At 40.7% G+C, this 14,512-nt stretch overlaps 1 protein-coding gene across 5 annotated transcripts in view; it reads right to left on the minus strand.

Annotated features, from left to right (window-relative positions):
* The window catches only part of GARRE1 (granule associated Rac and RHOG effector 1), a 64,985-nt gene that overhangs the window by 27,968 nt on the left and 22,505 nt on the right, over positions 1 to 14,512 (minus strand). For 3 of the 5 annotated variants that reach the window (XM_062618224.1, XM_062618226.1, XM_062618221.1), the window contains exon 2: positions 4,312 to 5,649. In XM_062618224.1, coding sequence (XP_062474208.1) covers positions 4,312 to 4,806 — 495 coding nt within the window. In that variant the 5' untranslated portion in view covers positions 4,807 to 5,649. Of the gene's footprint in view, positions 1 to 4,311; positions 5,650 to 11,205; positions 11,323 to 14,512 lie in introns of those variants that run through there. The other 2 variants (XM_062618223.1, XM_062618222.1) reach the window with 2 other exon arrangements.

Below are 14,512 nucleotides of genomic sequence, written 5' to 3' on the forward strand. Positions count from 1 at the left end.
TTCACAGAAGATGAGGAAATACACAAACTTTTTTCCAGTTTTAATTTCCCCCCTCCCCCCCTGGATTTCCTTTAGCACTTTTATTAACAGGAGTGCAGTTTTACTGCAGTCTTACAGCTTACAACAGAGCTGGAAAACTTAACACAAAATGCACTCTTTTTCCCCTTGATTTCCAAACTGTTTCTCACCCACATAAACACAAAACACCTGAGAATTTGAAGTTTTTTTGAAAGACGAAATGAAAGGCAGAAAACAAAACTCAGCATTTGCAATTCTGAAATTAAGAAACCTTGGAAAACTCCATCTGTTACCAATACTTTGATCAAGAGAAGTCATCTTCTTGCACATCCTGGCAGACAGCTCTGAACTAACAAGCTTTGTTCCGCTAAAAAACAGTAAATGAATTAAAACCCTCATCCACTGCTACTACAGTCCAGGCTGCACCACCTTTTTTTGTAGTCCAAATCCAAGTGTGTTCATCAAAACCTGAAGTCTTCTTGATACTGCCTGTCCTGCAGGCCAAAGCCCACCACACTAGATAAAAATATGTGGCACTACAAGAAAGCTATAGGTCTCTGCTAAATTTCTAAAGACACACCTGCTCTGCTTATTTTTTCTCATTCTTCCCCAAGACATACTGGCACTGATGAGGCAGGCTTAGGAAAAGTGTGTCTCCCTTAGCTGGGCTCACTCATAGAAAAAGCTTTGTTCTCATGTCCTCCTCAGGAATTTGCGGTTCTGTCCTCTCACCCTACCAGGAAGTACAACTCACCTCCCACTGTTTCTGTAATACCAGACTCAATCCCTCAAATAAGAGGGTCTGGAGTACCTCTTCACAGGATATCACTGAGCTGCCATTCAGACATTCAACCATCACTCAACTCTCTCTCAGTGCTGTAAGTTCTTTCACTACAGAAGCTACAAAGGCAACTTCAGATACTACTTTATTTCCCCCTTGTATTTCCTAAGGAAACAATTACACCAGCTGTCACACCCTTTTGCCCTCAGTTTCCCTCGTCAGTGAACTCTGATGAAATCAGCCCTTCATGTTTTCCTGTTTCCATTGTGAACTTTTTAATCCTGGTGGTAGTTTCAAAAAATGTTGAAGTTCCCACAGATACGGGGAAAAAATCCTAAGCCACACTTTCTTAAATTAAAATTTCAGCATAAATAGCTCAGTCTTCAAATCACAGAAACACAGAGTAGGAGAGGCTCTCAAAGGTCACCCTACTGTCCCAAGCAAGGAGCAATTTCACCTGGGTTAGTTTTGCTAGATGCAGGTTTAACCTGTTCTGTAAATTATGCATGATGCAGGCTCCTTACCCTTTGTACCAATCCACATCAATGCTTCACTAACACTACAAAGTGTTTCCACAGAATCTAATATGAATCTTGCCTTCAGAAATTTAAATTCATTACTTCTTGCTCCACCTTAAGTGGACATGAACAACAAAACAATACCACGTCTTCTTGCAGCTTCTTACATACCTGAACAATTCTGATTTTCCTTGTTATGTCTTCTTTTCTGTAGGGTCAGTCCTTTCAATTTGTCCTCTGAAGTCCTATTTCCTGGATGTCTGACTGCTCTTGTTATTCTCTGGTGCCTCTCCAGTTGCTATTTCTCTACCTACCACAACAGTGGTACATGGGGGCACTGCTGTGTTTAAGGCCATAATAACCAGTGAAGAGAGTTGAATGCTTCTTTCATGGTTCTTGCAGGTTACAGTCATGTTAAATGCATGACAACTGCCTCTTTGCACAATATCAGCAACACTGATTTATTATTTGCAACCACACAATACTGACTCCTACTCAACATATGACTACCATAAGCCATAGAACAGTTCTTCAGAATGGCTTCTCAGGGGGCTTCACTTCTGAGGCTGAAAATGTCTTTCTAACCCAAACTGAAAACTCGTTTGTTCAATTCAAGATTATTTTTAATTCAGCAGGTCTTCCAGCATACTTGTACCATATGCTTTCCAAGTCATCTACAAACTTAAATATAGTCTCTATACTGACCTGCCAAGGTCCATTTTGACAGTGAGCACCGGTAACTGCTTCCTGGGAACAATCACCCAAATAGCTTGCCCATATACCTAAGTCATCTAAACCACTCTCCCTGGCTGATTTATAAAACCACCATTTGAGTCAGTGTCAAAACCTTAAATTTTGCTGGTTCTAAAGCAAAACAAGAACGTAATACTTGCCTCACTACTCAAAAATTCCTGTGAATCTTTAGGTTTTTTTTTTTTTTTTTAAAGCTGTATGCAAGATGCAGAGCCTTCCAATAGCTAAAAGGGGCTTACAAGAACGCTGGAGTGGGACTTGTTACAAGGAACTGTAGTGACAGGACAAGAGGGAACGGCTTTAAGCTGATGAGGGGTGATTTAGATTAGACATTAGGCAGAAGTTCTTCCCTGTGAGGGTGCTGAGGCGCTGGCACAGGTTACTCAGAGAAGCTGTGGTTGTCCCATCCCTGGCAGTGGTCAAGGCCAGGTTGCAAGGGCCTTGGAGCAACCTGCTCTAGTGGAAGGTGTACCTTCCCGTGACAGGGGGTTGGAACCAGATGAGCTTTAAGGGCCCTTCCAATACAAACCAGTCTGGGATTCTATGGTAAAAGTACAATGACAAACGATCAATTTCTACAAGACATGCCCAAAACCAGAACCAAGCAATCCAGCTGGCTTTGCCTGCATTCTCTTTATGTTTGTTCCTACCACAGAGCTGCCTGTTGAGAAGAGCATGGCAGGTGCACATGTTGCTCAGGAATATGGGTTAGGTAAAGCAGGGACTAAAGCAAGTTTCTCTACCTTTGCTTTAAGCTGGTAGGACACACAGCCAACTTAAGCAAACAATGGTTTGCTTTGCTGGTGAACTCCCTGCTGAAGAAGCACTCTCCATGCAGCATGTGGGGCAGGGTCTGAATTAGTACCTAGAATTGCTTGACTCGGTTATAAAAGCAGTATACAGATACTACAGCTAAAAATAGTGATATTAGATTGCCTTCAAAAATACCACTCCACAGAAGACAACAAATATATAGCAAATCTTAATTCACTCTATACTAAGTATACAACACTGAAACCAGCCGTATTTCTCACTAAAATTATGTACTACAAATAATATTCTACTTAACTACTTCACCCATAAAAGTTGTGCAGTTACAGAAAGCAGATATATGCTGTGTATATAACATTTATCCTTACAAAGTTACCTGAAATCTACACAAAAAATAGGAGAACTCAAAAGTCAGTTTTCCACTCAAGATGAAATTCTGTAGGAATAACTTTGCAACAACTGCTGTAAAGTAAAGAAATACGTCAAAACATGAGGAACTACTTAAACCACCAGGGATTCATCTGTGACTGTCACTTAACACTGCTTGTTATGTAGTGAAGACATTTACTACAGGAGAAATACCCAGCCAGGCACAATGAGAGTTGGGGATCCTCTTTTAACTTCAGACTCTCCGAATTCTGGCTGTTGGGCACTCGCTGCCAATGTATGGAAATTATAGCAAAGTCAGGACAAATTTTTTTACAACACAAAATGTCAAATGTCTCAGTCTAGCATGGTATTTTTCTTCCAAGCATAACAGCTCAACAATACAAAAATACTTCGAAGAGTGATAAAACATGATTTCACACCAATTTCAACCACTAGTCACGTAATATGCAGTTTTACACAAACACTGATGACAATACGCCACTCCCAGTGTTCAGATTTCCTCTTAGAATAGATAATACTAAGGAAAGTATAGGTTGATTTAGAATATGATGGCTTAATACCATTAGAAATATTAGCTAACATAAAACAGAAGATTGTTTAAAACTTCTATCTAGCTGGTCTGGAGGAGCAGGGTGCTGGTTTGGTTGGTTGGGGGTTTTTGTTCTTGTTTTGCATTATCATTTTTAAACTAAGCATAGTTGCCCCCAAGAATAAAGAGGCTGTTGGATTGCTGGTTTTAAGATTAAATCATATAGAAGATTACCATTTAGAAATTTATAGGTGATACAATATAATTGTACCTCGTGTTCCTTATTTCATGAAACCTTTACAGTTCAAGTTCTTATGCAGAAATATCTACTAAATACCTAATTCAACATAGCTGGAAGTTAGGCACTACAAATGATTTATTACTTTCAAGAAAATACAGGAAATAAAGAGTTTCTCTTTTTACCAGCACATTCCACAAATACAAAGCAAAGCAGAAGGAACTTTTGGTGTAGAAGTGATTTTGCAGAGATGTCCAACTAAGAAGGAATGATACAAATTCACACGCAAAAATGTACCCCCAACTTAACTTACCTCAATGTCTTGTAGGCTGAACTCTTTTTGATCTTTAAAGTTTGCAGCTCCTGCACTCAGTTCCATCAGCATTTTTGCTATTTCTGGTTTTATTGCTGCTGTGAGTCGACTCGCTGCTTCCATGACATGTTCCTGCACGTCTTTCAGTTGCATAGCTGCCTTAGAATAGTGCGAGTTCCTAAATACACTGCTGAAAAGGTCTGTAAGGAAAGTGCTTGTACGGCAAAACACATTGAGCGCATCCAGGTATTTGGAAATTCCCTGCTGGATGTCTGCAATCGGAGTCGTATGGGACACAGGGTGGCTGCAGCTGCCTGCAGTAGCTGAGGAGACCAAGGGGGATGCTGGGGATGTAGATGCCAGCGGTGCGCTCAGCGTCCTGCCTAGCTCAGGCATTTGATACTGCTGGTGTTGCTGCACTTTTTGCTTGGACCCGCCAAGCAAAAAGCGCCGCTTATAGTCCATTTTGCTTTCTTGTGCACTACAGCAATACATAAGTGAGTGCTTGTCCAAAGATTCCTTGAATTAACAATCACTTGTCAAATTCCTTCCCCAAATATATAGTTACGTACAGTAACACTGGAGGACTGTGTACGTAGGTTTCACAAAAGGCATTTCAAAAAGGCAAGCGTCCGCGTAATCTGTATCAGCAGTGAGAAAGGCAGCAGATTTGCTGACTTTGTATTTTCAGTGTTCAGTGCAGCCCTGCTGCAGTTAAAACTGTAGTCAAAAAGCAAGCCGATGTATCTTAATAATGCTCTGTCTCCTGTTTGGTTTTCCACTCTGCACACAGAAAAGCAATGCTGAAGCAGAGAAGCTACCGCCTACAATTTCTTCATGAGCATATTGTCATCACTTGCTGTTAAGTCTACAGACGTTATTTTTGTCAATGCAAATAACAGTTTCAGAAGCAATAGCTTAATACAATTTTCCTGTTAGTAATATCAGGGAAAGTGGAGCAAACCACCGATCAACAGCGATTCTAAAAGCAGTGCAGAGGCTCCCTCCTTGAAAAAACAAATCCTTACGTCAGCAGATCAAGTATCTTCAAACGTCTCGACAGATCCAGTCTGCCAAATTGATTTACTTGTGGTGTCTCTTATTAATACTGGAGGGGAAAAAAAAAATAATAATCTGGACTGTTTACAGAAGACTTTGCAAGTGTAAGCTATTAAAAATTAGAGTGTTTATTATTGCAAGCCTTCTTTCCCTTTGTTTGTTGAGGTAGTTGTTTCCGTTGTAACATTAAGAAGTGGTGCTTCCAGACTGCATTTGCCCTCAGTTGGAGACTCAGAACAAAAATGCACAAATGTATTTGTAAGGCCTCTAGGTCATTTCCTGTAAAGGGGAAAAAAAAAAAAAAAAAAAGAAAAGGTTTAAATGTTATGGAGCAACAAGAAGGTTTAAGATTAACTCCTGCAGTGTCCTGGTATGACTCTCTATGCATACTATGTCAACTACACACAGCACCAAAAGGGAGGGAGAGCTGTGCTGAGTCTAAAAGGCAGTTGCACATTGATGTCATCCTGCTAAACTCAACCTGATGAATATTTTCTTATTTATCCCTCCCATTCTGGACTGCCAAACTTAAGGCTAATAACTTAAGACTGTCAAACTTGAGACTATTAGCTATAAAGCTAATCCCCAGTGCAACCCTTATACAGTTAAGAACAATGGAAGGCTATTAATGCAGAGCACAGGGGGAGCTGATCACATTTTCTAACCTCATCCTTTCTAAATAATTAAAGAGTGAAGTCAATTAAACCTTTTTTCATGCAGCATAGTTTATTGCATAAATCCGATGCTCGCATCCACTTTAATAATTTAGTAAATCAACAGATACAGGTCCATAATTTTTTTTCTCAGTACAACATCTATCATACCAAGATATTACATGAGGCAGACCTGCCTAGCAGATTGGCCTAAATAACACTCTCACTCAGATATAAAGTAGGAAGGAAATGCTGCCCTGCTCCTACTAGCATACTGATGGTGCAGCTAAAGAGCCAACAGTGTTTTCTTGAAGGTATTCGTAGGAAGGTGAACAGAGCCTGACCAGTGAGAAAGGGTTAGTTTACAGCAGGAGACATTCAAGGGCAGGCTGGAGGAACTGGAGCTTCTGGAAAATGGCATGAAGATTTTTAAGCCCTTCCCCTTAGCCAAACACAGGTCTTAACTGGACAGGGCTTGGCATCTCATGATCCTGTTTACAGGTTGGAGTTATACACCCGTACACTGGTCGGAGTTATCCTAGAAGCTCATCTATGTGTCTTTATATAAACATTTTATATAAACATACAATATATTTATACACACATCTGACAAGATTTTTTTAAAATGTCTATGAGTTTATACCTTGTTACTTAATCCCACCACCATTATCTGCCTTTCTTCATTGACCTCATTACCTCTTGTCCCACCAGCTAGGTTCGGACAGCAAACCCCATACAGGTAGCCTTAGCTTCCCTACAGCATTCCTTGCTTTGAGAGAGGAACGTTCTATTTCTTCAGACTGCAAAAGATACTGATTAACAATGTCAGGTCATTACTAAAAGGAAAGTATAATGTAGAGAAATACAATTTGTTAAAACAATGTATCTAGTCCTAGCTATTAATCACACTACAGGCCACTCTCTCCTTCTCCTACACATACCGATAACTTGATTTGATCAAAGAAGGACATCTTCTCCTTACTGCAGTAACTGCAACACACAAGGCTAATATCAAACAGTAATTCCTAATATTTTTTTTCCCATAGCACTTAAAAGATAATCTAAATAAAACAGGAAGGAGCCCTTTAATTCAACAACAAAATGTTCCTTTAGCTATTATATTTGAGATATAAAACCTATTGTCAAAATATTAGGGGAATAAAGATTTTCAGCCAAAATTTATTATTTCCACCTGTCTGAACAAATAAGACATTATTTCATTCTCATAATGTGTTTTGACACATACATATGACACAAAAATCCCACAGATAAAGAAGCAGGCAAGACACAGCAGTACAGAATAACATATAGAGCTGATGGTCTCCCACCCATTAAAACAACAGACACAAGTTTTTCAGGAAGTCGCTGCTGCAGATGGTTCTGCTTCTGAGATCTAAAGCAAATATTCTTTTGTATTCACACTTTTTAAAACTCAATAAACATATAAAACCCAGCAGAAATTCCCATACACGTCACCATCCCTTATTAAAATACTCTTGATTACTTTCTGTCCCAACTACTTTATACTTCTCTCAGTATTCGCACTGAATGTGTCAAAATGCAAAAAGCCCATCAAAGTAGCATTTTCTTGGAGGTCTTGATATCATATGCACAGCTGAAAATATTCTTCTCCTTGCTTACAGACTATAATACCTTACAGGGAAAAGCATAAATAAATTGGTTTCTTGACTGCATATAAATGTAGACAGAACAAAAGTTGGTTAATTTATATGCACTGTGTAAGTAAATTGCTGATTATTTTCTCTAAGTAGACATGAACTTCATATTGCAAAAGAACTTAAGAAATGATCATGAAACACCTAAATGTTAATTAGTGCCAAAAGTAGAAAAAGCTAAGAAGGGGCTTTCAAGTTACGTAGCACTGAATTAGACAAGCATATCAGAAAGATACTACAATTTGGCACTTCTTATTACAGACGAAGTCTTTCAGGATCAAACTAAGACACTGAACAAATCATCTGAAATGGTCTATTATTTAGGCAATGCATAAAACTGCTACATCCTTAAAGAACATGAATGCAATGAATAGAAAAAAAATGGTGTTTTCGTATTTTCTACAGCTATAAAAAAGATGTGATAAATCACTGTGCTTTGCTTCTAGATAATTTCGTAGTCAGACCTGCAGGTACTGATTGAATTCTTCAATATTCCCTTGTAATAAAGTGCACACAAAAGCTAGAGAGGACAGCTTATACCTTCAGTATCTAAAGAGACTCCTGTCTAAAGAGAGGAAAGCTGCAATTCTCAATACTAGGCGCGTGGGTAATGTTACACGCCTTAAACTTTCTATAATGAGATCTCCGACATGCTATGTACAGAACAAATATTCTTCCTTTTGCATCTTTTCCTGACAAAGTGACACAGAGAACGTTCCCACGCTTTCCCCTTCCTTTCTCAATGCTACAGTTCCCCCACTGCTCTTGGTGCATGGATTAAAAGCGGGGACTCCATATCGTAACTACATGAACTTTATGCTAATGTAACTCATCATATTAGAAAAACTCATAGAATCATAGAATAGTTAGGGTTGGAAAGGACCTTAAGATCATCAAGTTCCAACCCTCCTGCCATGGGCAGGGACACCTCACACTAAACCTTGTCACCCAAGGCTCTGTCCAACCCGGCCTTGAACACCGCCAGGGATGGAGCATTCACAACTTCCCTGGGCAACCCATTCCAGTGCCTCACCACCCTCACAGGAAAGAGCTTCTTCCTTAGATCTAGCCTAAACTTCCCCTGTTTAGGTTTTAACCCATTACCCCTTGTCCTACCACTACAGTCCCTAATGAAGTGTCCCTCCCCAGCACCCCTATAGCCCCCTTTCAGCTACTGGAAGGCTGCTATGAGGTCTCCACGCAGCCTTCTCTTCTTCAGGCTGAACAGCCCCAGCTTTCTCAGCCTGTCTTCATACAGGAGGTGCTCCAGCCCCCTGATCATCCTCATGACCCTCTTCTGGACTTGTTCCAACAGTTCCATGTCCTTTTTATGTTGAGGACACCAGAACTGCACACAATACTCCAGGTGAGGTCTCACGAGAGCAGAGGAGAGGGGCAGGATCACCTCCTTCGACCTGCTGGTCACGCTGCTTTTGATGCAGCCCAGGATACGGTTGGCCGGCTCGTTCATTTTCTCATTGACCAACACCCCCAAGTCCTTCTCCTCAGGGCTGCTCTGAATCTCTTCTCTGCCCAACCTGCAGCTGTGCCTGGGATTGCTCCGACCCAGGTGCAGGACCTTGCACTTGGCACGGTTAAACTCCATCAGGTTGACATCAACCCACTTCACAAGCATGTCAAGGTCCCTCTGGATGGCATTCCTTCCCTCCAGCGTATCAACCGAACCACACAGCTTGGTGTCATTGGCAAACTTGCTGAGGGCGCACTCAATCCCACTGTTCATGTCACCGACAAAGATGTTGAACAAGACCGGTCCCAACACCGATCCCTGTGGGACACCACTCGTTACTGGTCTCCAGCCGGACATTGAGCCATTGACCACAACTCTTTGTGTGCGGCCATCCAGCCAGTTCTTTATCCAACGAGTGGTCTATCCATCAAATTGGTGTCTCTCCAATTTAGAGACAAGGATGTTGTGTGGGACAGTGTTGAACACTTTGCACAAGTCCAGGTAGATGACATCAACTGCTCTACCCCTGTCCATCAGTTCTGTAGCCCCACCATAGAAGGCCACCAAATAGGTCAGGCAGGATTTCCCCTTAGTGAAGCCATGCTGGCTGTCACCAAGCACCTTGTTGTTTTTCATGTGCCTTAGCATGCCTTCCAGGAGAATCTGCTCCAAGATTTTGCCAGGCAAAAAAATAATATTTCATTTTGGTGATACAAGAGCATGTTATCAGTCCAAAATATAAACCTTCAGCTTGTACTTACTTGCAGAAAACAGAAATATTCACAGAAAACAAGTACAGAAAGTCCCCAGAAAGTCAGCATACCACTAATACATTCTATTCCTCCCTGTATGTAATCAAGGCTAAAGCAGTGTTGCTCATGTACTATTAAACATTATAAATAGAATATATAGTATAAAAACAAGCTCCACACTGAACACTACCCTGTTGAAAGTTGTAAAATGCTACTGAAAAAGCTCAGCACATTGTTTAGGTTCTCACTTTAAGGAGTTAGCGCCAGTTAACTTCTAGTAGTTTGAGCTATTTGAACTTCCACAGAGAATCAAGACACCTCCATGAGCCGCTCTAAAAAACGGCAACACTTGCAAAGAGGAAACAGAAACTGCACAAAAATAAGTGCGTAAATGATTCAAATTCACTACTGGTTTTTAAATGTAACATCCAAAAAGTTTTGCTTAGAAACTTACCAGAAAAATCAAACACATTTTCTCCAACTTCACTGACTGCAAGAGACATACATTAACACGGAAGACTTTCAGACAAATGGAATTTGGCACCTCCCAGTTACTGTTTTGTACCAGCAAAAATGGGTCTAATCCCCACCCAGGACTTTTGGGATTACCCAGCTAGCAGAGGATGCAACTTTCTTCCTGAATCAACACAGGAAATTGAGCAGAGGAAGTAGTGAGTAAAATGTACAAGTCTATCACTAGTTAGTTTAGTTACACAATTACCCATAGTGTCAAATTCCTTTCAGCCAACTTCATTTACCATCTACATGAATGCTTTAGCAGGTCACACCAGCTTAAACTGATTTGATTAAAAAAAAACTATTTTTCATGCTTTAAAAAGGGTTCTGATCCCAATTTTAAAAACTGCTTGCAAAAGTATTCTTTGTGAATCCTGTTGTCTTTTCAGTGAACTTGAAATATAAATGAGTGAGATGATCTAAAATACTCAAGATAAATCTTTTTTAAAGTAACATTTCCAGATACTGTACGCCGGTTTTGATTTTATGAGATACAGATTCCAGGATGAACTTAGCACTGCAACCACCATTCATGTATAACAATCAAACATGAGAGCAACCAAACTCAATTAATGTTCAAAAAAAGTAACTCCAAAAGAAACAACCCAGAACAGACAGATTGCTTACCAGGAAAAAGCCTGAACAAACACAGCCTACTGCGAGGCCAAAAGGCCAGCAGGCTGATAGAGCCAAGGGCCTCCTGTTGAGAGCACACCAATTCCCTCCATCGTTCAATTACACAAATCTTGTGCAAATCCAAAAGTCACCATCAAGCTCTGCTGTCACTAATGTGTACATCACATCCATCACGTGGCCAGGCCAGCCAAAGTACAAATGAGGATACCCTAACAAAATAAAACTACCCCAAAGAGTCTTTGACATATAAACAGCAAACTGGGAGCAGAACAGATGGGGAAGCCCACACACAGGTTCCTGAAGACCAGTTTCCCATTGTCCCCAACACAAGCTGACTCAGAACTAAAAAAAGTTACCAGCCAAGGCCCAAGCAAGGTCAATTTCTATACTGACACCTCACAATGCAATAGCAACATCCTGGCCAAGGAAACACAGCAGCTTAAAGGGACCACTCGCTGGGAACGACATCCGGCAGCATATCGCACAACAGGCTCTGCTGCTGTATTCACCTTGAGCCCCACACTGGCAAAATGATGGCATCAAGGACAGAAGAGACAACACCAAGGGAGTGTGAAGAAGGCAGCATCAAGAGGCCTAACCATAAAAAGGTTTCAAACCTGCAATCTACACAAAAGCACAGAAAGAGTAAACAGGAGAAACGGAAAGTTAGTCCCAGATAGGGACCTTACAGACTGTTCCAGTGAGCTCCAGGCACCAGTGAGCCATTAAAATAAAAAAGTCTTCATCTGGAGGGAAGAGCCACAGGCTGTGTGTGATGTAAGAGGTTGTTTCTTTTTTATCCTCTAGGCTACTAAATGTAAAAATACAAGTGAACTAAGACAGATGGTGGAAACTCCTCCAAATAAACTTCTCAGGATCCTCATAAATAAACAGGTTGAAAAAAACCCAGTCAAACAGTCCCAATTACTTACAGAGGAGAATTTTCAGACAGACATCAATATAGTATTCTACTGATTTTAGCTGGGAGTTGATACATTTTACACTATCCCAAACTTAAGATGGATTATATCTACAGCTCTAGAGAATGTTTCGCATTTACAAACATATCCATTCAAAAATACTGGAAATTGGAATTGCAATCTCCATGCCAGAGATCAATATAGAGACTATTAGAATTTCAGTAACAAATCTCAACCTGAGAAATTAAATTCTGACTTCCACTGCATCTCCAGCACTCTCAATTAATACATCACATGCTATTAATATTGTTGCAAGAATGACAACTGTACAATAAATGTAATCCATCCATAAAGAAAAAAATGCATAAAATTAAGTGTGGGAGCTTTTCAAATTTGTTTTAATTTTTAACTTGGACATAAAAGTCTTGAGAATAATACAAGAGCTGAAACTATGTTCTGAAAAATTAAACTTTTCAGTCGACAAGAACAGCCAACTCCAGGTAATGCTGACTGCCAGAAAACACACATTAATCTCTGACATCAGCTAAGTAATTTTGCACCACCTGTAATTTCTTACCAACACATCAGAAATACTTAAAGCAGGCAAGTGCTTTTATAGTGGCTGACAAGTATCACTACCTTCACCATCAGGGCAAACGAGGCTTACCGTTTCCCAGGACTCACTGCACGCAGCTGTCAGGATGCAGGCATACGCCAAGAAACCAGCAGCCTGGGAGCACCAGGGGGAGAGGACACAGTCCTGGGAGCTCAACCAATGGGCAGACAACACCAGACACCAAACCCTGATGGCTTCTGGTCAGACGCCTGAACTCAGGCTACAGAGCCAGAAAGAAAAACCAGCCTTGCTCTTCAAGGCCCTCCTAACAGGATGGGCTGTAGCCACTAGAAGAGCTGCGTATCTCCTGTACAGTCTGGGAGTTTTAGGGAGCTGTTGTTTGGTTTTTAGTCACTGAAGTTGTAAAAATCTCCAATTAGAGGAGGACAGCGGGAGAAAAGGCAAGAGAGACAGAAATAGCCTGTTTTACCAATACCATTTTAGTTCTTGTTAGCTCATGATTTGCTTACTAGGATTCCTTTTCAGCTGCTTGCCCAGAACAGCTGCAGGAAAGATACAAAATAAAACAAAAAAAGTAGGCAACCCAAACCTTCCTGAAGCCATGAAGCTTCTGCTGGAAACATCCTCTTGCCAGGATCTCTCCTTCCTAATACAGGGTTAGCTGCATGTCAACAGCCACAGTATTAAAGTGTCTTTCCACCCACTAGTTGGGGACCACAGCTCACACCACATACTCTACAGGGACTACATAGTTCACATAGTTTAACTAGAATCATCAAGTTGAGCATCCCATTTAGATATATATAAATCTAAGCAGAGCAGCTTATTAATGCAGAAACTGACCTCATTCACCACTGAAGCAATGACAAACAGAAGCATAAAGATTCATTAAACCTAAGTGGAAAGCTCCAGCAACTTGGTGTTATTAACTCAAAGACCCACTTCACTGATGAAATACTTACCCAAGGCAGTTTAACTAATTTATGCCTTTGTCTAGACTTTTCTTCCCTTCAAAATGACCTGCCTTAAAACAAAACTATTAATTTATTTGTGCCAGTTTGTGTCTTTTGCACTTACACTGAAAAATACTCTAGAGAAACATCTAGGCCAGATGTCCTAAATGACAAGCATGCCCTGCCTCAAAAAAACAAGTCACTAAAGACTCTGTTGTGAAAACCACTTTGAAACAGAGAGAACTGGTAAAGGATGAAGAACACCAAATTTCTGGAGGTATGTAAGGACTGAGGGTCTTTGCAACTCAACACTACACTACCTCACTTCCAGCCTTTAACACTCCCAAAAAGAGTCCACAGCCCTGAACTGTGTAACTACGCTCCCTCTGAAGCACACACGGAAGGTAAGTATCTCTGAATCAGGTTCACGGTTTTCAGTGTACTGAGCTGGATTTTTTCACGGCAGAACCTGCAGTGCAACAGGAGACTTCTACATCTTGCTTGAAGTAAAACGTGCAACACAGCAAACAGTACTAATTCAAGTCTCAGCAGTAAGACATGACAGCAAAAGGAAAAGCTGGTGAAAGGAATGTGTTACACCAGACCTTCTTTCAGACTTTAGTGCCTCCCTGAATGTCAAAAATAGATGCCTGTGTCAGATCAGGTTCACTGATTCAATCCTCCCCTGGCAATAGGTGCTTACATTATCTATTTTGAAAGCAGGACCAGTCCTCTTTTGAAAGGGAGCTGAAGGAAATGAAAATACATGTCTATTCTTTTGATACAGTAGCCTAACAAAGCATTTGTGCACAGCTTGAGAAACTCCCATGCAATGGGACTGTCAGCCAGAAGACTCAAGACTCCATCTCTCATCTCCCAAAAAGGTGCACTTAATATCAGTCACTAGTACACTCTCTCTTGTTCTCAACCAAGATGAAAAACATTGTAAGATGAAGAAGAGACTTGAGTGACCACAGCGAGAGTGAGC

The sequence above is a fragment of the Pezoporus occidentalis genome, unplaced genomic scaffold (assembly GCF_034315485.1).
Source record: "Pezoporus occidentalis ecotype Australia unplaced genomic scaffold, CSIRO_AGI_Poc_V1 ctg20, whole genome shotgun sequence".
NCBI classification, from domain to species: domain Eukaryota; kingdom Metazoa; phylum Chordata; class Aves; order Psittaciformes; family Psittacidae; genus Pezoporus; species Pezoporus occidentalis.